The 26525-nt window shown below is 37.0% G+C and overlaps 1 protein-coding gene and 1 pseudogene across 1 annotated transcript; both read right to left on the minus strand.

Annotated features, from left to right (window-relative positions):
- Positions 1–925: 925 nt before the first annotated feature.
- Positions 926–10210, minus strand: LOC104243360 (NADPH-dependent aldo-keto reductase, chloroplastic-like; annotated as a pseudogene).
- A 10430-nt stretch (positions 10211–20640) lies between these two features.
- LOC104238278 (uncharacterized) lies at positions 20641–22030 on the minus strand. Its single transcript, XM_009792602.2, has 2 exons — positions 21438–22030; positions 20641–20959 (listed from the first exon to the last, which is right to left on the minus strand). The coding sequence occupies exons 1-2, from the start codon at positions 22028–22030 to the stop codon at positions 20641–20643; spliced, it is 912 nt and encodes a 303-aa protein (XP_009790904.2).
- Between the last annotated feature and the right edge of the window lie 4495 nt (positions 22031–26525).

Genomic DNA, 26525 nt, shown 5'->3' on the forward strand with positions numbered 1-26525 from the left:
ATAAACTCAGTTTTTTCCCAATACAAGCGGGTCTTGGAGTGGGGGATCAAGAAGAAAAATATGTAAAATATTGAGGAAGAAGAAGCAGAATCGTCGTCTTGAAGAAGACGGCTCGATTTTTGACGTTAATGTATAGCGCCCAGTATTTGGGCGCTATATATAAAAATATCATCTTTTTTTTAACACCTATTAAGGTGCTATTTGTCCAAAAGAACCACATTTTGGTTCCGGACGCAGATATTAAGCAAGTCCATCATTTAATCAACCCAACCTTTAATATATCTGAAATCTCTTCAACACTGTAGACCATCAGCGATAAAATCAAACGTAGCTAGTTGGAGTCCGAACATCGGACTCCTAACTTGCCTAAAAAGCTGCGATGAAGAGGCCCTGCTAATCCTTTTGTAAAAATGTCTGCTATTTGAGAAGAGGATGGAACAAATGACAAGGAAATAAGTCATCAAGCAATTTTTCACGGATGAAATGATAATCAATTTCGATGTGTTTCGTTCGTTCGTAAAAAACCGGGTTTCGCGCTATGTGAATTGCTGTTTGATTGTCACAACAAACAGAAATCGAAAGCGAGGGAGAAACGGACAGATCGGAGAGGAGACGCACAACCCACGAAAGTTCTGCTACTAGACGCAGGATAGAGCGATATTCAGCTTCCGCCGAAGAGAGAGACGACTTGTTGTTTCTTCGATTTCCAAGAGATAGGGCAATTGCCCATGCTTAAGAAGAATCCACTCACTAATCGACGAGTATCTGAGCAAGACGCCCAATCGGCATCACAAAAACCCACAATTTGAAAGGATGACGCCCAATCACAGAGCATGTCCACAGCAAATCAAATTATGGAAATGTTTCCTTTTTATCGGATATCCCCAAAGGGACATGAAAAATATTATCTGCTGTAACCAGAGGGTTGGGGATTCTAATCGTTTTAAGTTATTGAGTTGTAAATAAATAATTTATACATATTCAATGGATTTTTAATGAGACAAAAACAAGGTTTGAATTATAGCTACTGGGTTCGGCCGAACCCGCTCTCGGCACTCTAGCTCCGCCCCTGACTGTAACTCTAGAAGTCACCATCCAATATCTCTTCAAGAACTTTGGCAAATGGAGTGGCTCTAAACAGGCTTGCCTGCACAATGCAAAAATAATGCCAAGAATCCAATTAAAATATATCCAGAAAAGTTCTTGATGAATATATCTGGTAAATGCATTTATAGAGAAAATCTTCAACCATCAAAGTTTAATTCAATGAGTCTGCAACGATATTATAAAAGAATTAGGGGCAGTGGTGAGACAATGGTAAATGGTAATAAAACTTAGTAAACTAACGATTCAAGCTCCTTATAGAAGATAGTTTAGATTGATAACTCGAAAAGCTACATTGACAAAACAAAATCACTCTTTCAGAGATCACTCCCATCCTACGTTTCTTAGCCTAATCGACTATTCATGGATATCAAAAAGTCTTGCCACAGTAACAAAACTTTTTCTGTTATCTATTTGGTGGGGGAGTGGGAAGGTTGTGTAACTAGCCAATTAAACTACTATCTGGTTCAGTCATATAGCCATGACCCATGAGTTTTCAAGGAAGGGCCGGACCACAAGGATCTATAGTACGCAGCCTTACTCTGCATTTCTGCAAGGCGCTGTTTTCATGGCTCGAACCTGTGACCAAGGCTCCCTTTCAAATATCAAAATACTGAGTTCTTCTAAAGTCTAACAACCACAAAACGCAGGCTGAAGTATTTTTATCAATTTGTTTACTTCTTTTCTTTTTCCTTCCATGGAAAAGGGATTAATGCTATCTCCTGAGAAGATATAATATTTTTTGGTCCTAATGCATTTTCACATTTAAATCTGGTAAAAAGTAACTACTGATATATAATTGCAACCTTAATCATATGAAATGACTTGAAAGTACAAAAGGTATGAACAAGGGTCGTGGTGGAGTGGTAAGTACTTCATCCTTAACTAGAATATGGTTGCCTTCGTTGGGGAGGGCTTTACCCCCCCTCCCCCCCAAAAAAAAAAAATATAGGACTTCCTGGCACGAATTCGGATTTAATCGGGCCCCAATGCAGGTACCAGATATCGGGTGAGAAACCAAAATAAAGTACAAAAGGTATTGAATAAGAAGGAAAACATAAACAACTTGCCTGCTGAATTTCGGAGAACTTGGAGAACAAGTCATCGGGTATGGACCAGTCAAAAATATCGAAATTCTCTTTGATCCTGGATTCATTTGTGCTTTTAGGAAGTACACTATGCCCCATCTGCACACCCCAGCGAAGACAAATCTGAGCCGGAGTCTTTCCCAATTTCTCAGCAACTGAGAGTACAACAGGCTGCTTCAGAACCTCATCACCCTTAAGGAATACAAAACCGGGAGAACCGAGCGGTGAATAACCCTGAAAGAAATAAACAAATGAAAAGACTTAAATAAATGAATGTAATAGTCCGCAGTCTACTCATGAAACTGATTAACAGTAATAGATCAACCAATTCAAAGCAGGCAGAAAATATATGCAACAAATCTGAAAACTGCTTTTTGTTAGTGAGCTTACAGAGAGATGCACTCCCCTGGATTTGCATAATTCCTGCAATTTTGTTCGCTGACATGTAGGGTGGCACTCCACTTGGTTAACAGCAGGAGGAATACGAGCTATTTCCAAAAGATCTCCTAGTTTTTAGTAGAGAAATTGCTAATCCCGATAGCTCTAGCCTTCGTAGAATCATAAAGTTTCTCCATTGCTTGCCATGTGCTAGGTATATCTGCTGGAATTAGATTTTCAGGTTTAAAGGCATCGGCAGTATTCTTCATCCGGACAGGCCAGTGAATCTTCCAAAAAAGATAAAACCAAAAAGGAAAACCGAAAATGTAAGTACTCAGAATTCGAGTCAAAGCACAATATAGCAGCAGATATTTCTAAAAGATAGTAAATCAAAACTGAAAGAATCACAAACAGTAGCATATGAAAAGCTTCCGTTAAGCAGTACTCACAAGGTACAGATCAATGTAGTCAAGTTGCAAATCATCTAGAGTCTTTTTGAACGCCACCGGTACATCTTCAGGTGCATGATCAGTACACCTACACAAGTTGATACATCACAATCTGTTCATATCTTTAAAAACAAGGAACAAAAGTTAATGGAAAAGAACCAGAGTTCACCAACATTGAAATTGCTTCAATGCATGTCATCTGAATCAACTAGGACACGTCTTTGTTCTTGTAAAACTCAGAAACAAAGAAGATTCTTTTGCATATAAATGAAGAAAAGAGTGTATCAGTGAATTAAAACATCTCGTTGTTAAAGGCAGCTTAGAGTATTTATTCCATTATCAAAATATTCAAAAGCACCATTACGTCCCATAAAACAAAAGAGATAGAGAGAGAGAGTACGTGAGTGAGAGCTCAACAATACTAAATGAAAGAGCGATGCTAAATAATTGATGATATCACAAACATTGAATAAGTCAACTTCCAAAAGGATAGAAATCTGACTGTTATATTAAGGGTGACAAAAGAAGAAAAAGGCGTCATTTATTAATTCGTTTGAATCTTGATTACCAGAGTTTGGATGTAATAAAGAGATCTTCCCTCTTGACAACACCATCTTTGAACAGTCTCTTCAGAACTTCACCAATCTAAATAAAAATAAAAAAGTAAGCAGAGGTAGTACTTTCAGTTCTAGATTACTGTAGAAAAGAGGAACACAAATATTGATCACATCTTACATTCAATAGGAATAAATCATAGTTTAAACAGAGAGTAATAAATTATTAGTCCGGCAAATGGTTTGCAAGATTAATCTCGAGCGAAAACCATAAACATTGTACAAAAAGAAGTTCAAAGCTTCTAACATTAAGATGTTATTCCTGTTAAGTTTGGCAAATATTTTTGTCCCACATCGGTGGGAAAAGAAGAGTTGGGGGGATTTTCCCACTATAAAAGAAGGCTTAATGTTTAGGATTTAAACACACCTCTCATTTGCCTTCTTATCTTCTTAGGGTATTTGTATCTTCTCTTTTAGTATTATTTCACTTGTATTTTGGAGTGAAATAAAATATTGATTGTGTCCGAGGAGTATGCAAAATTAGCCGAACCTCGTAAATTCTGGTGTTCCTTTTATTGTTGCTTTATTCGCTTATTTATTATTTGGTGGCTGTCATAATTTTTGGTATAGTAGTTGTGACTTATTCACACTATATACATTTGGCTTCCGCAACAATCGGTATCAGAGCCAATGTACTGTCTAAGTATGCTCTGTGGTTGCAGCATAGTCTGATCTTCCACATCATAAAAGATTTATCTTGGTAACTGTGTCAAGGTTCTGTCTTAGTATGCTCTGTGGTTGCAACTTAGTCTAATCTTCCACACCAGAAATGAAATAACCTTGATTTGTGTCGTCAGCTATTAAATAATATTTGTGTCAAAATGGGAGACAACAAACAAGAAGAATCTACATCAAGTGTCAATAATACGTCATCGTTGGCATCTTTGCTTATGACAAGAATTGTGTCAAATGCGAAATTTGCGGTAGAAATTTTTGACGGATCAGGACATTTTGGGATGTGGCAAGGCGAGGTTCTAGATGTCCTTTTTCAACAAGGGCTAGATCTTGCCATTGAAGAAAAAAGACCAGATGTTATTGGAGAAGAAGATTGGAGAATTATCAACCGTGTTGCTTGCGGTACCATTCGATCCTACCTTGCTAGAGAGCAGAAATATCCATACACAAAGGAAACTTCTGCAAGTAAATTATGGAAAGCACTGGAGGATAAATTTTTGAAGAAAAACAGTCAAAATAAATTGTACATGAAGAAGAGACTGTTTCACTTCACCTATGTTCCTGGTACCACGATGAATGAACATATCACCAGTTTCAATAAGTTGGTCACAGATTTGCAAAATATGGATACAACTTATGATGATGGTGACTTGGCCTTGATGTTGTTGGCGTCACTTCCTGATGAGTACGAGCACCTTGAAACTACTCTACTCCATGGAAATGACGAAGTTTCTCTCAGAGAAGTTTGTTCGGCTTTGTACAGCTATGAACAAAGAAAGCGAGAAAAACAGAAGGGCGGAGAAGGAGAAGCACTATTTGTGAGGGGTCGTCCTCAAAATCAAACGAGGACAAAGAAGGGAAGATCCAAGTCAAGATCCAGACCCAGCAAAGATGAATGTGCCTTTTGTCGAGAAAAAGGGCACTGGAAGAAAGACTGTCCGAAGTTGAAGAATAAGGCCAAACATAACAATGGAAAGGCCATTATGGATTCAAATGTAGCTGATTGTGATGATTCAGACTTCTCATTAGTTACAACAGAGTCATCAACATCATCAGACATATGGTTGATGGACTCGGCTTGTAGCTATCATATGTGTCCCAACAGGGACTGGTTCGTGGAATTTCAAGAAGGAGAATATGGAGTCATCCACACAGCGGATAACAGCCCTCTTACCTCATATGGCATTGGTTCAATACGATTAAGGAACCATGATGGAATGATCAGAACATTGATAGATGTTCGATATGTACCGGATTTGAAGAAGAATCTCATCTCTGTGGGAGCCCTAGAATCAAAAGGGTTCAAAATCATTGCAGAAAATGGAGTGATGAGAGTATGCTCCGGTGCACTAGTGGTAATGAAGGCTAATCGGAAGAATAATAATATGTACCGCTATCGTGGCAGTACAGTTATTGGGACAGCGACAGTGACATCCAGTGACGACAAAGAGGCAGAAGCAACCAAGCTATGGCACATGCGCTTGGGACATGCTGGAGGAAAATCCTTGAAAACTCTATCAGATCAAGGATTGTTAAAAGGAGTAAAGGCTTGCAACTTGGAGTTTTGTGAGCATTGTGTTAAAGGGAAACAGACAAGGGTTAAATTTGGTACAGCGATCCATAATACTAAAGGCATTTTGGATTATGTACACTCTGATGTTTGGGGTCCTTCCAAAACACCTTCATTGGGTGGGAAGCACTATTTTGTAACCTTTGTTGATGATTTTTCTCGAAGAGTGTGGGTGTATACAATGAAAAACAAAGATGAAGTGCTGGGAATTTTTCTCAAATGGAAGACGATGGTGGAGAATCAAACAGGCAGGAGGATCAAGTGTATTCGCACAGACAATGGAGGTGAATACAAAAATGATCATTTCAATAAGGTCTGTGAAAATGATGGCATCGTCCGACACTTCACTGTTAGACATACACCACAACAGAATGGAGTGGCAGAACGTATGAACCGGACCTTGCTGGAGAAGGTACGGTGTATGTTGTCCAATGCTGGCTTGGGCAAAGAATTTTGGGCTGAGGCAATTACATATGCATGCCACCTCATTAATCGTCTACCATCTGCTGCTATTGATGGCAAAACACCATTTGAAAAATGGTACGGAAAACCTGCTGTAGATTATAACTCTTTGCACGTGTTTGGCTCAACTGCATATTATCATGTGACAGAGTCAAAATTGGATCCAAGGGCAAAGAAGGCTATTTTTATGGGAATTACTTCTGGAGTCAAAGGATATCGCTTATGGTGTCCTATGACAAAGAAAGTAATATTCAGCAGGGATGTTACCTTTGATGAATCTGCTATGGTAAATAAGGTAACAGAAGATACCAAACAAAATGAAGGTGCTTCTAAGCAGGTGGAGTTTGAGGGAAAATTTATTTTTCCTACACAAGAAGCAGAGGAGGAAACAAATGAAGATTACCCTCTGGAAGGAGAGCCAGTAGAGGAGATTCCAACTCAGGAACCTCAACAACAACTTGAATCAATAGCAACCAGCAGGCCAAAAAGAACAATAACGAAACCTGTTCGTCTCATAGAGACAGTTGCTTGTGCAACCTCAATTGTAGCTGATGATGTTCCTACCACTTATAAAGACGCAGTCCAAAGTTCAGAAGAAGATAAGTGGAGGATTGCCATGAATGATGAAATACAGTCCCTTCATCAGAATCATACATGGAGATTGGCCAATCTCCCGAAGGGAAAGAAAGCAATTGGGTGCAAATGGGTATTTGCAAAGAAGGAAGGATTTCCTAACCAAGTAGATGTTCGCTACAAAGCAAGATTGGTGGCCAAAGGATATGCTCAAAAGGAGGGAATTGATTACAATGAAGTATTTTCTCCAGTTGTAAAACATTCCTCCATTAGAATTATGTTGGCTTTGGTAGCACAATTGGATTTGGAACTAGTTCAGATGGATGTAAAAACTGTGTTTTTACATGGAAACTTGGAGGAGGAAATCTACATGACTCAGCCAGAAGGATTCAAAGTTGCTGGAAAAGAAAATATGGTGTGCAAACTTGAAAAATCGTTGTACAGATTGAAACAATCTTCTAGACAATGGTACAAGCGATTTGACGAGTTTATGTTGCGGCAAGGGTACAAGAGAAGCAAATACGATCATTGTGTGTATTTGCACAAGCTTAAAGATGGTTCCTTTGTATATCTTCTCCTATATGTTGATGATATGTTGATAGCTTCCAAGAATTCAGAAGAAATTGATAAGTTGAAGATTCAACTGAAGAAGGAGTTCGAGATGAAGGATTTGGGTGAGGCAAAGAAAATTCTTGGCATGGAGATAATTAAAGATAGACGTTCAAAGAAACTCTGTTTATCTCAAAAGGAATATTTGAAGAGAGTACTTCAACGTTTTGGCATAGATGACAAGACTAAGCCAGTTAATACTCCACTTGCTTCCCATTTTAAGCTAAGTACTACTATGTCGCCAATGGATGAAGCTGAACGAGAGTATATGTCAAAGGTACCATACGCAAATGTTGTTGGTAGCTTGATGTATGCAATGGTTTGCACAAGGCCTGACATTTCACAAGCTGTTGGAGTTATTAGCAGATATATGCACAATCCAGGGAAGGAGCATTGGCAAGCTGTGAAGTGGATTCTACGGTATATTCATAATACTGTAGATGTCGGGTTAGTTTTTGAGCAGGAAGACAATCAGTCTGTAGTTGGATATTGTGACTCAGATTTTGCGGGTGATCTGGACAAACGAAGATCAACTACTGGTTATGTGTTTACTTTTGCAAAGGCACCAGTTAGTTGGAAGTCTACTTTGCAGTCAACAGTTGCTTTGTCTACAACAGAGGCAGAGTACATGGCTATTACAGAGGCTGTGAAAGAGGCAATTTGGCTTCAAGGATTGCTAAAGGAGCTTGGTGTTGAACAAAAAGGTATCACAATTTTTTGTGATAGTCAAAGTGCTATTCAATTAGCGAAGAACCAAGTTTATCATGCAAGGACGAAGCACATTGATGTTCGGTATCATTTCGTACGAGAAATCATAGAAGAAGGTGGAGTCACGGTGAAGAAAATTCATACTACGGAGAATCCTGCTGATATGCTGACAAAGGTGGTGACTGCGGTCAAGTTTCAACATTGTTTGGATTTGATCAACATTGTTGAAAACTGAAGATTGAAGATGAAGACACAATCAAAATTTGTTATTGAGAGAAAATTGAAGATGTGGAATTTTGCCAAGGTGGAGATTTGTTAAGTTTGGCAGAAATGTTTTTGTCCCACATCGGTGGGAAAAGAAGAGTTGGGGGGATTTTCCCCCTATAAAAGAAGGCTTAATGTTTAGGATTTAAACACACCTCTCATTTGCCTTCTTATCTTCTTAAGGCATTTGTATCTTCTCTCTTTAGTATTATTTCACTTGTATTTTGGAGTGGAATAAAATATTGGTTGTGTCCGAGGAGTAGGCAAAATTAGCCGAACATCGTAAATTCTGGTGTTCCTTTTATTGTTGCTTTATTGTCTTATTTATTATTTGGTGGTTGTCATAATTTTTGGTATAGTAGTTGTGACTTATTCACATTATATACATTTGGCTTCCGCAACAATTCCAACTTTGACAGGAGACACAAATACTAGACACGGCTTGCAAAAGAGTGCATGTTCTTAATAAAATTCACTCCTCTAAACACATTATGGATTTTGTACTGATATCTGAGATCCAAGATAAAATGCATAAAGCTTTTCACTCTGCACCAGCATTTGAGGAACATGTACAAGACATATGAAAGGGAAGTAATAACTTAGAAACGCTTCGGCAAAAACAGACATTTCAACATAACACCCTATATTGTATCTAGGCAAGTGATAGATTAACAAGGCCATTTGTAATAACATGAGTATGCTAGATATATTTATCTATGAAAAGCCTATATTTGCTCTATTGTTAACTCAAATTACCTCCTTTTCATTGCCATAAGCTTGAGCACAATCAATATGACAGTATCCAACTTGCAGCGTAAACGACAAATGAATAATTAACTCAGAAACTGTGCCGAATACCAAAAATGACATAGCTCTAATTTCTTACACTAAACAATCATCCCTTTGCTACCCAAATAGCATATAATTCACGATTATAGATATGGGATCGCTTAATTGCATGTGACACTTCAAAGTGGGTGACTTTCTAAAATTGATCCATAAAAGCATATATTAGTAGCAAAATAGTGTAACAATTGTAGTACTCCAACTTTTTCGGCATTGGAAATGTTATGCCAAATTCTAATAGTAATATAATTATGTGAGAAAGAAAATTTGACATGTGAATCATGTGATTTTATTAGTTAACGACAGTTAAAAAGGGTAACCCGGTGCACTAAGCTCCCGCTATGCGAAGGTCCGGGGAAGGACCGGACCACTGCAAGAGACTGTTTCTATGGCTCGAATCAGTGACCTCCTGATCACATGACAACAACTTTACCAGTTACAACAAGGCTCCCCTCCTTGTTAACGACATTTAATTAGTAGTATATATTAAAACAATTTAGTAAAATAATTTAAGTCTATGCTAGTGTAAAAATTATGTATATATAACTTAAATACTTTAATAAATGAATTTATATTCTATGCATTGACGATATTAAAAATATTTAAACAATCAAGTCATTTAAAAGATAATTGCAGGTAATCGCAATGGAACAGAGGACCTTGATAGCAGTCTCAATGGCTTGGCCGACGACACCAGGATCGGACTGCCACGTGCCCAAACCAATTGACGGAATTTTAGTTCCGGTATTCAATTCAAAGTATTGTATAGCTTCCGCCATTGACACACACTCGTTGAAACCAAAGCTTAGAACTAATTGGAGTCAAGGAGAAGGACATTAAAGAGAAGAAGAAAGAGAATTGTAAAGTGAAATGAGAAGTATTAGTGAACACACAAGCTGTCAACTAAGGTACAGAGAGCCACGATATTTTAAATTTCTATGGAGGAGATTGTTCAAGAGAAATGGACTATATATTTTTTAAATAAAAGAGTATTTTATTTAAAGAAATCTTTTTTCGTTAGCTTTTGAGCAGTACATTTAAACCTTCGTTTATTTCGATATTCTTAGACTTTTATGATAAATGACTATTATTTTTTGACCATTATAAATAAAACTTATCCAAAAATTAATTATTTTTCTTTTTTAGTGTTACATATAAAAGATAAGAAAATTATTCACATTTAAAATCTTAGAAGATATGCATATTTCACTAGGTAAGTATAGAAGAAAGCTAATAACTAAAAACGTACAAAGATTAAAACTCAAAGGCATACATTTTAAAGCTACTAGAAAAATAAATTCTTTCAAGATAGATGGAAAAACATTGTAATTGTAGCTGTTTTGTAGATTTCATTCTTTACTACTGATATAATTCTTTGGATTGACGAAGATTCGTATCCAAATTTTTAGTAAAAATAGTATCTAATGAAAAATATATCATGTGCAAATCTTCAAATCTTATGTCTTATGCAAGATAGAAACTTTATTTAATGGAAAAGATTGGGTGCATATTTCTAGAATTATTATTAGTAATCTTTAAAATTCTATATGGCTGTTATAGAGGGAAAATTTTATAAAGAGCGTTCTGCTATAAATATGGTTGTTGTTGTTATAGGTAAAAAGCTGTTATAAAGAGGTAAAATATAAATTAAAAAATCGATTCTAAAAAAAAACTTTGCTTTTATAGTAAATGATTGTTATATAGGGATGCTGTTATAAAGATGTCTTACTGTACATGCAACAACAATATCTAAGTGTTCATTAAAATAAATTACATAAAATAAGAGTCGTAAAATAAAATGCATTCAACCACTAGTATTTTTTGAAGGAAAATATTTTTTCATACATTGAAAAATATTTTCTTCAATAACCGCTTGATTTGTTTTTGTTGGAGTAGGAATTTAAATATCAAGAATATTATATTAATATTAAAATGTATGATCTTTCATCTGTTTTTAGAGGCTATAAACTGTAAAAATCGATCATAATATCTTCGTATCCATTATTCAGAAAGTGGCCATAATTTCATTCATCCACCTTATTGCTTAACCACTAAATAGTTTAGTGATTTTCATAATACTTAATAAAGTTAAGTGTTTTATTAATTACAAAAATAATTTAATAAGTTGAATAACTATCTATGAGAGGGTTAATTTTATAAAAGATCTCGAACTTATAGTCAAATTGCAGCAAAGTAATCAAATTAATTTTTATAACAAAAAAATTACTGAAGTTTCACTATATATTTTAGAATATTATTTTGCTCAAAATTCTGCCAACCCCCACCTGAAGTTACCCAAAATAAATTTAAAATCTTTTCTCTCCAGTATATTTTTTTTTCTTGAGTTCAAAAATCATTTTTTAAGAAAATTGCTTCCTAACACGAATCCGCCACGTTAAAGCTATCAACTGAATGTTAAAGGGCGCCCACCTTATCTAATTAAAGGTCAAAAGTGTAGAATTGAAGAGCACATGGACAAAAATTGAACTGAATCAATAAATCGGGACCAAATCCGTCACATTTCCTTGAGGATTATCTTTGTCAACTGGATAAACGAGCACCCATATACAAACAAAAAAGAATTGACTTTAATTATAAGTGACTCGAATTAAATTCTTACAACTAGCTCTTAATATAGAACAACCTCGAATACACCTAAGCTTCAAATTAATTCCAGTTCAGAAACAAACCTTTGTTTCCTTCCAAGTGTGCTCTCTTATTTAGGTCTAACAATATATTCTATCGGTAATAATCCAGTATCTCGTGCTTTACAAATATAAAAATATGGTGACGAGACAATCGGCCTGTCTAACTAGGAACAATCTCCAAATTTCGTCCTTCCAATTTATATTTGTAAGGGCTTGGCTGGCCGCTTGCATAAGCAGAAAAAAGCGTGCTTTTCTTTACTCTTTGTAATTGGTGTTACTAACAGGTCAGTAAAAATTAATTTTAATAAATGTTTGTACTACGCATGGTTAGTGAGTTTTTAAGAAATATCAAGTAACCTGGTGCCACAAGATGATTAATGGGAGAATTACAATTAGAGAAAGATCCAAAATTTAAAGTTTATGGATTTTTATGGGGATCTCAAGTTAATATACAATAATAAATGAGTTTAAAGTCAAATAATTGTAAATATTTAGTGGATTTTTAAGTATATCTACAAGTTCTGGACAAAAGCTACTGAGTTCCTATCAACCCATTTCTTCCACTATTAATCAAGACAGCTTTTTTATTTTTAAGATTGGGAGGAACACCATCTGGAGATTGAAGGATCTTCAGCCGGGAGAGATTTGCTATCGGTAACTTTTTTTTCGACGTACATGAAAAAAAGAGAGTGACACCTCATTTTTATTCAGCCATAAGATAATCTAAATTAAAGAACAGAAACGAGTAAAGCCCTAACGTCACAATAGCAAAAATACTGTTAACAAATCTCTGGAAACCTTGAGAATGGACGCACATCTCATGTTGTCTAAGTTACTATGTGCACTTCGGCAAATTAATCAGGAAATGAAATCTAACCTGTTGAAATCAACAAAATTAAATTAACTATGTAAAAGCCGATGTGTCAATTAATTTTTTAGCTCTTTAAAAACTTGTTTTTAGTTTATAATCCTAACTCTTCTTTTATACATGAAATATTTACTTTTTTTACGTAAAAAATCTGTCTTTTACACATAAAAGGTCTAAACCTGTTAAAATCAACAAAATTAAATTAACTATGTAAAAGCCGACGTGTCAATTAATTTTTTGGCTCTTTAAAAACTTGTTTTTAGTTTATAATCCTAACTCTTTTTTTTATACATGAAATATTTACTTTTATACATAAGAAATCTGTCTTTTATACATAAAAGGTCTAAAAAGATTATTTTCTTAAATTTAAAATTGTAAAAGGACAATGATATACAAAGAGGGTGCTTTATACTATGTCCGTAAATAAAGATAAAATTTAGCCTACTTAGGACTAAGGAGAAGTGTCAATATCTAAGATGACGTGAATAGTAACATGCGACTTGCCTATTGAGATCATGCGCTGCCACATCATAGCTAGGGACTGTTAGGCAAAGGCCAAACAGATATAGCTGCACACGACATACAATAAAGGAGAATAAACAAATAGGTAAAGATTACTTTTAGTTTAGCCCGATTTTAACTATACAGTATCAATTTTCCTACATTTTTTTTTATTAGTTGAAAATCCACCATGATGGTGGGGGTTAAGGCTATACCCCAACCTGTGTATTACCAAAAGGCATTAGTACATAGAGGATGTAAACCATTGCCTCCAATACAAAGTGCATACTGCAATATTTCATTATTAAAAATATTGGGGCATCATAACATAAAGTACTTCCTATGTTGCTATCCCTTGCCTTTTGTATGAGAGGATCTTCAAATGAGATTGTTGTATTTGGTGCCACTAAGAGGATTTCAATCAATAAGAACATCATCAACAACAAACTGATTCTTTTTCGGCTTGAATCTGAAACTCGAAATTCCTTCTTTGTCTATTATAACAGCAGTTCTAATTGTTGGACTTTAAGCCATTGAACTTTAAAGTAGAAGAAGTGTGAATTGGAAGTGGAGGAAAATAAAATGAAGGAAAAATGAAAAATTTGAAGAAGTAAACTTTTGTCTTGCACTTTGTCCCTCATTGGTGAGGGACAACCACATTTGTGTGCTTATATATAGAATCACTTCTTAAAGCTCTTAAAAGGAGTTGAAGAGAATGAACCCTCGCGCCGTCGTCGCTCGCTCGGCTTGGATTTGGATTTGTCAAATGATCGATAAGATTATTTTTTGGACAAAATTTATTTAATTATTTAAATTAAATGCCAAATCACTGCTGAAAATACGCCAAAATCCTGCTGAAGATTCAGAGGGTCTCTTTGGCCGCGGTTCTACCGCGACCGCGGTGGAACCGCGGCAGGGAGATTCAGAGAGCCTCTCTGACCGCAGTTCTGCCGCGGTGGGAGATTCAGAGAGCCTCTCTGACCGCGGTTCTGTCGCGGTCGTGGTAGAACCGCAGCAGGCAGCGTATTCTTCTGAAAAAGCACTTTTTCTAGACACCTCTTCTGATAATTGCCTATAAATTCTGAGGCAAGGCTCCATTTTCTACACACGAAAAATATTCCAGAACTTATTTCTTTCTGAATACACTGCATCCTAATTCGTAGTTTCTCTCTCTCAAATTCGTAAGTGTGATTTTGCTTCGTTCTTTAAGTTCGTTGGTATCCTGCAGTTTGTATTGCCACTGTTGCAGGAAGGTTTATTCCGTTTTATCCTGGGAGGATTTAATCTATTACCTTGACAACGTGTGAGGGGGTTAATATTCCTTAAGGACGCACAAGAAAATTGTGGACTCGGAATATTTCTGATTTTTTATTATTTTATAGATTTCTTTATTCTTCTAACAGTTTTGTTTTCTAATTTTTGTTTTAACACAGTAACGTTCACATGCTTAAGGAAATTTACAATTACTAATGTTTCTGTGTTGATTATTAAACTGTTTTCTATATACTCTGTTGGAGACTAAAGCCTTGTTGCTTTCTACTCCTATAATTGTTTCTGTCCGGTTTAAAGTACATAAAAAAAACTTTGCCGGAATAATAAACGTACGGGTTTGAAGTATATAAAAACTTCACCATTGTTACGTGTTGTATGTTTGGTTTGGTATTCAGTTTGAAGATAGCAAAACTTCACTGATTTAACAAGTTCTATATTGTTTTCAACTTTACAGAAATATGACGAATGAAAACCAAACTAATGGAAGTATTGCGGGAACGGGTGCTACTGTTATGGGTGCTGCTGCCTCGTCAAGCCGTTCTACTCCTGCTATGGCACCGGCAGAAACCCAGAAAATTTTCCGGTATTGACTTCAAACGCTGGCAAATAAAGATGCTCTTCTATCTTACTACGTTGAGTTTGCAACATTTCATCAAGGAGGATCCTCCGGTCATGGCTGAAAATACTCCGGATGATGAACGACTTGTTGTAACTGAAGCATGAAAACATTCTGATTTCTTGTGCAAAAACTACATATTGAGTTTTTTGGAAGATGGCTTGTACAATGTCTATAGTGTCATGGAAACTTCAAAAGCGTTATGGAATGCGCTTGAGAAGAAGTACAAGACTGAGGATGCCGGACTTAAGAAGTTCGTGGCTGCAAGGTTTATGGATTTCAAGATGATTGACACTAGGTCAGTCATAACTCAAGTCCAAGAATTACAAGTCATTGTGCATGACCTCCTTGCTGAAGGTATGACCCGAATCAATAATTTTATTAATAAGATTTATCTTATTATTAATTATGAATTTGTTATTGAAGGTATGGTCATAAATGAGGCCTTTCAAGTCGCTGCTTTCATTGAGAAGTTACCTCCGTTGTGGAAGGATTTTAAGAACTATCTTAAACACAATCGAAAGGAGATGACATTAGAAGACTTGATTGTTCATTTGAGGATAGAAGAAGACAACAAAAATGCTGAAAAGTAGTCACGTGGAAACTCGACAATAATGGGGGAAAACGTTGTTGAGGAGGCGCCACAAAATAAGAAGAGGAAGAAGGCTTCTGGACCAAAGAATTACCCAAGCAAGAAAAAGTTCAAGGGTAATTGCCACAACTGTGGAAAATTTGGGCATAAGGCCGTGGATTGTCGTGCGCCAAAGAATGATAAGAAGAAAAAGAATCAAGCTAACATGGTTGAAGATGAAATGGAGGACTTATGTGCCATGTTGTCTGAATGCAACTTGGTAGGAAATCCAAAAGAATGGTGGATAGATTCTGGAGCCACCTGCCATGTTTGTGCTAACAAGGAGTTATTTTCTTCTTATGCCCCCGCAGGACACGACGAGACAATCTTCATGGGAAATTCATCTACGACCAAAATTGAAGGAGTTGGCAAGATTTCATTGAAGATGACGTCGGGAAAAATAGTGACTCTAAACCAAGTCCTCCATGTTCCAGAAATTCGCAAGAATCTTGTGTCTACCTCACTTCTTGTCAAGAATGGATTCAAATGTATTTTTGTTTCTAATAGTGTTGTACTAAGTAAGAACGATGTATATGTAGGAAAAGGTTACCTAAATGAGGGCCTTTTTAAGCTAAATGTAATAGCAGTTCCTATCAATAAAGTGAATGTTTCTTCTTACTTACTTGAGTCAAACACTTTATGGCATTCGCGTTTAGGTCACGTAAACTTCAAAACATTGCGGAAGATGATAAATCTAGAAGTATTGCCAAAATTTGATTGCATTAATTCCAAATGTCAAATATGTGTGGAATCAAAGTATGCTAAGCATCCATATAAGTCCATTGAAAGGAATTCAAGTCCTTTAGACTTAATTCACACAGATATTTGCGACATGAAGTCAACACCATCTCGTGGTGGGAAAAAGTATTTTATTACTTTTATTGACGATAGCACGAGATACTTCTATGTTTATTTACTTAATAGTAAAGATGAGGCAATTGATGCTTTCAAGCAATACAAAAGTAAAGTTGAAACGCAACTAAACAAAAAGATCAAAATGATAAGAAGTGATAGGGGTGGCGAATATGAATCTCCTTTTGAAGAAATTTGTTTGGAAAATGGTATTATTCACCAAACAACTGCCCCTTACTCTCCACAATCTAATGGAATTGCGGAGAGGAAGAATCGAACGTTGAAGGAGATGATGAATGCATTACTAATAAGTTCTGGCTTACCACAGAACTTGTGGGGGAAGCTATACTTACAGCTAACCGGATAATCAACCGTGTACCTCATAGTAAAACACAGTCCATTCCTTATGAAAAGTGGAAAGGAAGGAAGCCTAGCTTGAAATACTTCAAAGTGTGGGGGTGTTTAGCTAAGGTACAAGTTCCTAAACCTAAAAGGGTTAAGATAGGTCCAAAAACGGTTGATTGTGTGTTTATTGGATATGTAACCAATAGCAAGGCATATCGTTTTCTGGTTCATAAATCAGAAAATCCTGAGATTCACATTAATACGATAATAGAATCAGATAATGCTGAATTCTTTGAAACTATTTATCCGTATAAAAAGGAAAGTGAAGTGACCTGCCAAAAGTCAAAACGACCTCGGGAGGAAATAACAGATGGTATGCCTAATGAAGAAAATCCAAGAAGAAGTAAACGTCAAAGGATATCTACTTCATTCGGTCCAGATTTTCTGACTTTTCTGTTAGAAAATGAGCCTCGTACCTTCAAGGAAGCAATGTCTTCCTCAGAAGCACAATATTGGAAAGAAGCTGTCAATAGTGAAATAGAATCCATATTGAGCAACCATACCTGGGAATTGGTTGATCTTCCTCCAGGTAACAAAACGTTGGGTTCTAAATGGATTTTCAAGAAGAAAATGAAGGACGATGGTACTATTGACAAATACAAGGCAAGACTTGTTGTCAAAGGATTTAGACAACGAGAAGGTCTTGACTATTTTGACACATACTCGCCGGTAACAAGAATTACATTCATTCGGATGCTAATAGCGTTAGCCGCCTTGTATGGTCTTCAAATCCATCAAATGGATGTAAAAACAACATTCTTAAATGGTGATCTTGAGGAAGAAATTTACATGAACCAACTGAAGTGTTTGTGGTTCCGGGAAAAGAAAAAAAGGTGTGTAGACTTGTCAAGTCCCTTTATGGAAGCACCCAAGCAATGGCATGCGAAATTTGACCAAACAATGTTGTCAAATGGTTTTAAGATTAATGAATGGGATAAATGTGTTTACATTAAGAACGTTCCAAATCATATAGTCATTGTTTGCTTATATGTTGATGATATGCTAATAATGAGCAAAGACATTGCTGACATTCAAGCTACTAAACGTATGCTTGCTAGTAAGTTTGATATGAAAGACTTAGGAGTTGCCGATGTAATTCTAGGAATTAAAATCCAGAGGACTCCTCAAGGTATAGCTTGGTCTCAGTCACATTACGTGAAAATGGTGCTGGAAAAATTCAAACACTTGGAATTTAGAAGTGCAAGAACTCCAATTGACTTAAACCATCATCTTATAAAGAATAAAGGTGAAAATACGTCTCAATTGGAGTATGCTCGTGTGTTGGGAAGCTTAATGTACATCATGAACTGTACACGACCTTATATAGCTTGTGCAATAAGTAAACTTAGTCGATTCACAAGTAATCCCATCAAACATCACTGGGTGGCAATGAAACGAGTTCTGGGATACTTGGAGTATACCCAAGACTACGCCTTACACTACATACATATCCTGTGGTTATCGAAGGATATAGTGATGTAACTTGGATAACCGGCTCAACAGAAACAAAGTCCACAAGTAGATATGTTTTTACTGTTGGTGGAGGAGCAGTATCTTGGAAATATTCCAAACAAACGTGTATCGCTCGTTCTAAAATGGAATCAGAGTTTATAGCTTTGGATAAAGCCGGTGAAGAAGCTGAATGGCTTCGAAATTTCTTAGAAGACATTCCGTTCTGGACAAAGCCTTTGGCTCCTATTTGCATACATTGTGATAGTGAGGCTGCCATAGGACGAGTAGGGAGCGTTATGTACAACGGAAAGTCTCGTCATATACGACGAAGACATAACACCGTTAGACAACTACTTTCTAGTGGAATTATCACTATTGATTATGTAAAATCAAAGGATAATGTGGCGGATCCGCTTACAAAAGGATTAACTAGAGAGGGAGTTGAGAAATCATCTAAGGGAATGGGACTATGGCCGAGGACAAGTCAACAAGGCGGTAACTCTACCTAGAATCTTGGATGTTCCGAGATCTAGGTTCAAGAAGCTCAAACAAAGTTGTGATTAACCGGTTCAACATTGTCAAAATAAAATCTTTGGTCCATTCTCGTGATGAAGACAATGTTCAGTAACAAGATAGAACTTTACACGTTCTTTAATGATTACCAAAGTTTGATGAGGTATCTATCAAATAGTGTCAATCCAAAGGATTACACGTTTAGGAATCACCTACGTAAGTGTGAAGTGTAAGCCGTTTCAAGGAGAATTCTGTAAGGCCAATTTTCTACGCACTTATGAGACCAGGTGGTGTTCATGGCTAAAACGAACACAACAATGAGAACTAAAAGACGGTTAAGGGTTGGTTGTGTGATATTTGGTTGTCTAGGTATACACTAAAGTTCGACGGTTCAAAGATATCAAATCTACCGATTGACCGAGTATATCCGACATATGTTCACTACGAAAAGTTCAAAGGGAAACCTACTTATCCAGATGCAATTAATCCTTACTTGCAAAATCACATAGCTTTCATCTATGATCTTTCTTGATACAACCATTCCCATTCATGTTGGGGATTGTTGGACTTTAAGCCATTAGGCTTTAAAGTAGAAGAAGTGTGAATTGGAAATGGAGGGAAATAAAATGGAGGGAAAATGAAAAATTTGAAGAAGTGAACTTTTGTCTTGCACTTTGTCCCTCATTGGTGAGGGACAACCACATTTGTGTGCTTATATATAGAATCACTTCTTAAAGCTCTTAAAAGGAGTTGAAGAGAATGAACCCTCGCGCCGTCGTCATCATCGCTCGCTTGGCTTTGGATTTGGATTTGGATTTTGGATTTGTCAAATGATCGATCGATAAGATTATTTTTTGGACAAAATTTATTTAATTATTTAATAATTAAATGCCAAATCACTGCTGAAAATACGCCAGAATCCTGCTGAAGATTCAGAGGGTCTCTCTGGCCGAGGTTATACCGCGACCGCGGTGGAACCGCGACAGGGAGATTCAGAGAGCCTCTCTGACCGCGGTTCTGCCGCGGTCGTGGTAGAACCCCAGCAGGCAGCGTATTCTTCTGAAAAGGCACTTTTTCCAGACACCTCTTCTGATAATTGCCTATAAATTCTGAGGCAAGGCTACATTTTCTACAAACGAAAAACATTCTAGAACTTCTTTCTTTCTGAATACACTACATCCTAATTCGCAGTTTCTCTCTCTCAAATTCGTAAGTGTGATTTTGCTCCGTTCTTTGAGTTCGTTGGTATCCTGCAGTTTGTATTGCCACTGTTGCAGGAAGGTTTATTCCGTTTTATCTTGGGAGGATTTAATCCATTACCTTGGCAACGTGTGAGGGGGCTAATATTCCTTAAGGACGCACAAGAAAATTGTGGACTCGGAATATTTCTGATTCTTTATTGTTTTCTAGATTTCTTTATTCTTCTAACAATTTTGTTTTCTGATTTTTGTTTTAACACAGTAACGCTCACACTAATATTGTTGGACAATGATGTTACATCATTGTAAACTCTGTTGTTCTTCATTCTCTCCCCCAAATTAGCTAATAGGTCAGCCGCACTATTCCCTTCTCTGAAAATATGAGTTGCTGTACAATTTCTTTGCCGGCACAGTCAACAATTTTTTCCATAATGCCTTTAATTTCCCATGGGGGTCTGGCATTGTTGTTAATAATATTGACAAGAAGCTGGGAGTCTGTTTCCACAGTGATGTGTCCGCTGAACTTGTCCTTGCGCAGAATAATGCCCTTCAACATTGCCTTTGCTTCAGCCATGTTATTGCTACAATTACCATAGAACTCAGAGAAGGCACCTACCATATCACCAGCATCGTTTCTAATCACCCCACCCCACCTAAACTTCCTGGATTACCCTTATTACATCCATCTATATTAAGCTTAATACAATTTGATCTTGGTTTGTTCCATCTGACCATATGACTAGACAGAACATGCTTTGCCTTATCCAAAGCCACACATAGACCCTACCACGATTGAGGAATGTTGACCTTAGGAAACTTACAATTGACCAATATCAAAATGTGTCTATGGACTTGGTTGATGATGTTTCTGGCAGACATACGTGTTCCTTCATATTTTGCATTGCATCTGCTCCTCCAAATCTTCCAGCATATAATGGAAGGAATGGATTGAATCACAATATCCTGTAATATGTTCTTTGTCTTAGTTAACCACCAGACCATCACAAGTTGTCTAAGTCTTCCCGGTTGGGTCTAACTCCACAAGAATTGGCAAAGAAGCTCCAAACTTGTCTAGCAAGATGGCTATTACAAAAGAGGTGTTGAATGGATTCTTCATCGTTTGTATTATAGCATACATACTTAGATGTGATGATGATTCCAATTCTCTGTATCCTATCATCAGTAGGTAGTCTGCCTTCGAGAACCCTCTTCATGAGGAAGGATACTTTGAAAGGTATTTTCTTTTGCCATATCATGTTAGAAGTTAAAGATCTTCCTCCCTGCTTCCTCATCTTTTCCCAAGCTGATCTACAAGTAAAATCTCCACTAGGATTTAAGGTCCAAATAAAAGAGTCTTCTTTCCCATCCTGAATCTGAATATTTGCAATCGAGTTGACCAACTGTAGCAACAGAGTCGGAGAAGGTTTGGCTATATTCCATGTCCCTGCTTCAATGAAATCAGAAACTTTAGTCCTTCTATTAACCATAGTAGAAGGATTTAATTTAGCTAGAGGACCTTTTCCAGTCCAATTATCCCACCAAAATGATATGTTTCCCTTTCCAACCTTCCATAACAAATATTTTTCAGCCTCGATCTTGATGTCCATTAATCTTCTACACGCATGAGAATGGTCATAGAATGCTTTTCTGGCAACATGATGTTTTATCTTACAATATTTTAATTCCAAAAACACTGTCAAGGGTGATTTTTTTGTCCTGAAATTCCACCACATCTTGGCGGCAAAAGCCTTGCATGTGTCATGAAGTGACCTGAACCCCACTCCTCCCTCCTTCACTGGGTAGCATAAAGATTTTCAAGCTACCCAATGATGTTTCTCCTTATCATCTATCTTCCCCCAAAAGAAACTGGCCATGATTTTTTCTGCTTGATTTAAGGCAGTTTTAGGAGGATTTATAGCAACAAATAAGTGAATAGGAAGTGCTGCCGGGATGGATTTTACCAAAACAGCTTTACCACCAAAAGATAGTAACCTTCCTTGCCATCCCTGAAGTTTGTTAGAGAACTTGGCCACCATGTTGTTGAAATAAGCAACCTTCTTTCTCCCAGAAAAAATAGGGCAACCTAAGTATTGCATAGAAAATTGAAAGTGAGGAAAACCAATAGAAGCTCTAATCTCACGAATTCTGTTGCAATTGATCTTAGAAGAGACATAAAATCCAGATTTTATTTGTTCACCATCTGGCCAGAAATCCGTTCATAAGCTTCTAGTTTTGACATCATCTTTAGAGACAAAGGATCTCCAGAAGAAAAGAGAATGGTGTCATGTGCATAGCATAAATGAGTCAGAGTAGGCCCCTTCTTTTCACATGAGAATGGGATGAACCCTTCCACCAACAAGGAATCCATTAATCTGGAAAAAATCTCAGCTCCAATCACAAAGAGTGAGGGGGAGATATGATCTCCCAGCCTAATACCCCTGCTAGATTTGGAAAATTCATGTCTTGATCCATTGATGTTGATAGAGTACCAGACATTTGAAATTAATCTCTATATTCTATCAATCCATATTTCTGCAAATCCTATATGCCTTAGGACTTGACATAAAAACTCCATGAAACCCTGTCATAGGCCTTGGCCATGTCTAGTTTCATTACCACATTTCCATTTTTTTGCAGGTTTATTGATGTTATGCACCATCTATTGAGTCAAGAGAAAATTCTCTGTAATGTTTCTCCCTTTGATGAACCCAGTCTGATAGGGTGTAATCAACTTTTGCATGACATGGCATTATCTCTAATTTATCAACTTTGAAATGATCTTACAAGAGAAGTTTCCAAGACTGATAGGTCTTAGTTCATTGAATTGCTGAGGGCATTCCACCTTAGGTATTAGAGTTAGGCAAGTATGTGTGAATGCCTTTGGTAGTTCTGAACCTGCAAAAATATCAAACACCATTAGCAATAAATCCTTCTTGATGATTTTCCAACAAACATGAAAGAATTTTCCAGAGATTCCATCAGGTCTAGGGGCACTATGGACACTCATGGAAAACACTACATCTTTTAGCTCCTCCATCGTTGGAAGTGCAATCAGTTTGTCATTATCTTCTTCATCAATAATATTTGGAATCAAATTCAGTAAACAGAAATCATTCTGATGATCCTCTTTAGTTAATTGCTTTTGGAAGAATTGGATGGCTTCATTTGCAATTTCATTATCACCTTCAATCTAGGAACCATCTTCCTTCTTTATTTTCTTTTGAGATAATCTTCTTCTCTTTCCATTGACCACAAAGTGAAAGAATTTAGAGTTAACTTCACACTCGATAAGCCATCTAATCCCTGATTTTTTATTCCAGTAGTCCTCCTTCTTCTTTAAGGCAATAATCAACTCAACATTAGCTTTATTCAATTCTGCCCTGTTAGTATCAGAATTATAAGCAATTGACATTTCCTCCAGATCAACAACTTTCTCTTCTAGAGCCTTAGTATTATCAAATATATTACCAAGGTGTTTTTTTGACCACACAGACAACCTCCTCCACGTATTTTTAAGTTTCAGGTGAAATTTCCAAGAGGGGATCCCTGCACTTCCTCATTCTAGGCTTGCTCTACTACATCCATAAAACCTTCTTCTTCTGTCCAGAAGTTCAGAAATTTAAACAATTTGACAGGGTTAGACATCTTATGCTTCACTTGAGATAGCAATAGTGAATGATCGGATCCCGTTCTCACTAGGTGACTAACTGTAGTGCTGTCAAAAAGATTCAACCAATTATGATTGACTAGAACTCTATCCAACCTTTGCCAAATTCTCCTCTTAGGGCACCATCCATTGCACAAGGTGAATGTTGAACCACTATAGCCTGCGTCTACCAGTTCACAATCCATAATGCATTGAATAAAAGAGAAACGTTTGGAGATTTTATGAGGATTCCCACCCTTCTTCTCAGAGGGGTCAATGATATAGTTAAAATCACCTACTATAAACCAAGGAAGATTATACTTAGCATTAATGACCCTTAGTTTGTCCCACATGCATTCTCTCAACTCATCATTACATTTAGCATACACAGAAGATATAAGAAGGGATACACCATCTTGATTAATGATACATGTTACCTGTTGATCATCCTCTTCAACCACTGAACAATCTAGGTTTTCCTCCCAGAATATCTATATTTGACCATTGCAATTTGCAAAGGCATGACTAAATCCCAAAACTCTTTTGTACTTCTCTAGTTTGTCAACCTTATAGAATGGCTCAGCTAAGGCAATGAATGGGAACTTGCTTGCTCTAACCAATTGTTTAAGTTTTTCAAGAGCACCATTGGACTTAATGCTCCTAATATTCCAGAATAAGGACTTAAACATCATTACTGGTTTGAGGGGGTTTGTTTCTTTGAGGCCTTCGAAGGACTTTGAGAATATTGTCTGCCACCCCTTCCTCTTGTTGTTCCTCTGCCTCCTCTTGGTCCATACTTGCCTCTAGGTGATAGGTGACCTAAGTTGATAGCACTAGTCATGGCTTGATGCATAGTAGCTTCACATACAAAGACTTCCACCAGATTTGAGGCAATGTCATTGCTAACCTCTTCTTCATTGTCCACACTTTCATCACTCTTCATTGAGCCCCCATCATCTTCATCATCAGAGCTATCATCTTGTTCTTCTTCTTCAGTTGATTGAATTATGCCATCATCACCTGAGTCAGGATCATGATTCTTCTCCAGGTTAGATCCTAGAATCAATTTATTGAAATTCTTCTATGCTTCTCCTGGATCATTGTTATGGGTAATTTCTTTATTTTCTTCATTATGTTCTGGTTGTTGTTGTGTGGTCTCTATGCTTGCCTAAAGGATTTCATCCTCTTGCCTTTGTCTACTATGCTCCCCTTTCTCAATTGCATTACTCTGGGCTATTGGTCTTGCAAGACCCTTGGTATGGACTCCACTTTGTTTCTCTGCTTGCTGTACTTGTACCATAACTTCTCCCCCTGCCGCCACCTTTGTTTGATTTGAACTCTTCTTATTTTTCTTCTTGCTAGTCTCACCCCTGCTTGCACCATGTTGGACTTTTGGGCATGTGGAGATTTTTTTTGGATCCTCTGTATCAATTCTCTTCCCTTTCCCTGGCACTTCTTGGACTCTTTCCCTTTGTGGAACTATGACTGGTTCTCTAATTACAATGGTTCCATTCCTTCTGTTCTCCTTATCACTCCCTTTCCTCTGCTCAGAATTTCTTTGTTCTGTTCCCATGTGTTGGTCCATTTTAGTATTCTTAATTTTTGTGTTCTTTCTCCTAGTTACTGTTTGGACCTCCTCCTCCCTATTCTGGTCTAAAGCAATAGTTGTTGTGACCTCCTACTGAGTATTCATATTTTCCATGTTGCTTCTTTCTTCCCTCTCCCTTTTTATTCTATCATCCCTCACTTTGTTCCAGCATTGACTTTCCATATGACCTTGCATTTTATAGTAAATGCAGTAGGAAGGAACTCCTTCATATTCAATATCAAGTCATACCCCATCATCTTCCCCTTCTAGCCTTTTAAAACCAAGCCACAACTGATCCAACTTTAGTTTTAATAGATTAATTTCCACCTTTATTTTAGCTACATTACCTCTGGACTTCGAGTAAGTATCCTGATCATGTGCAATAGCAACCTCTATAGATTGTACCATTCTTGATATGACGTCCCACCTAAACAAATGCCATGGGAGCTGATGGATGAGAATCCACACTGGGACAATAGGTGTTTCAGCTTCTGGCTTAAAATCAGGAGACCACAATAAAATCTTCATCGGAGTCCCACTAATATCCACAAATTTCTTGAGTTTAATATGAGTATAATCAACTTTATTAGTAAAATCAATATACACATGCTGGAAATCATAAAAGGCTATTTTAACCTTTCCTTTCAAATGGAATTGACTGATGAAGGCCTTTCTTATATCTTCCATTGGTGGCTTTGTCTTGTAGAATTTACCAATTAAGGTGAATCTACACTCTTGTGCCAAATTAACAAAGTAGTCCTCTGCCTTAAATAACACTGTTGGTTTTCCCAGGTGAGTGCCGTGCGTGATATCCACATTCTTTGCCCCTTCACTGAGTGTTGGAAGCTCCGATTGAACCGCTGCAGCAAAAGATGGTTTAGAAGTACCTTGGTTCCATTTATTAGCAGCAAATGATGTCTCTTTATCCCCAGTCACTAGCACTTTTGTAGCTAGCTCTTGGGATGGGTCTGTGATCTTCTCTACCTTCCCTTGG

The sequence above is a fragment of the Nicotiana sylvestris genome, chromosome 12, assembly GCF_000393655.2.
Source record: "Nicotiana sylvestris chromosome 12, ASM39365v2, whole genome shotgun sequence".
NCBI classification, from domain to species: Eukaryota; Viridiplantae; Streptophyta; class Magnoliopsida; order Solanales; family Solanaceae; genus Nicotiana; species Nicotiana sylvestris.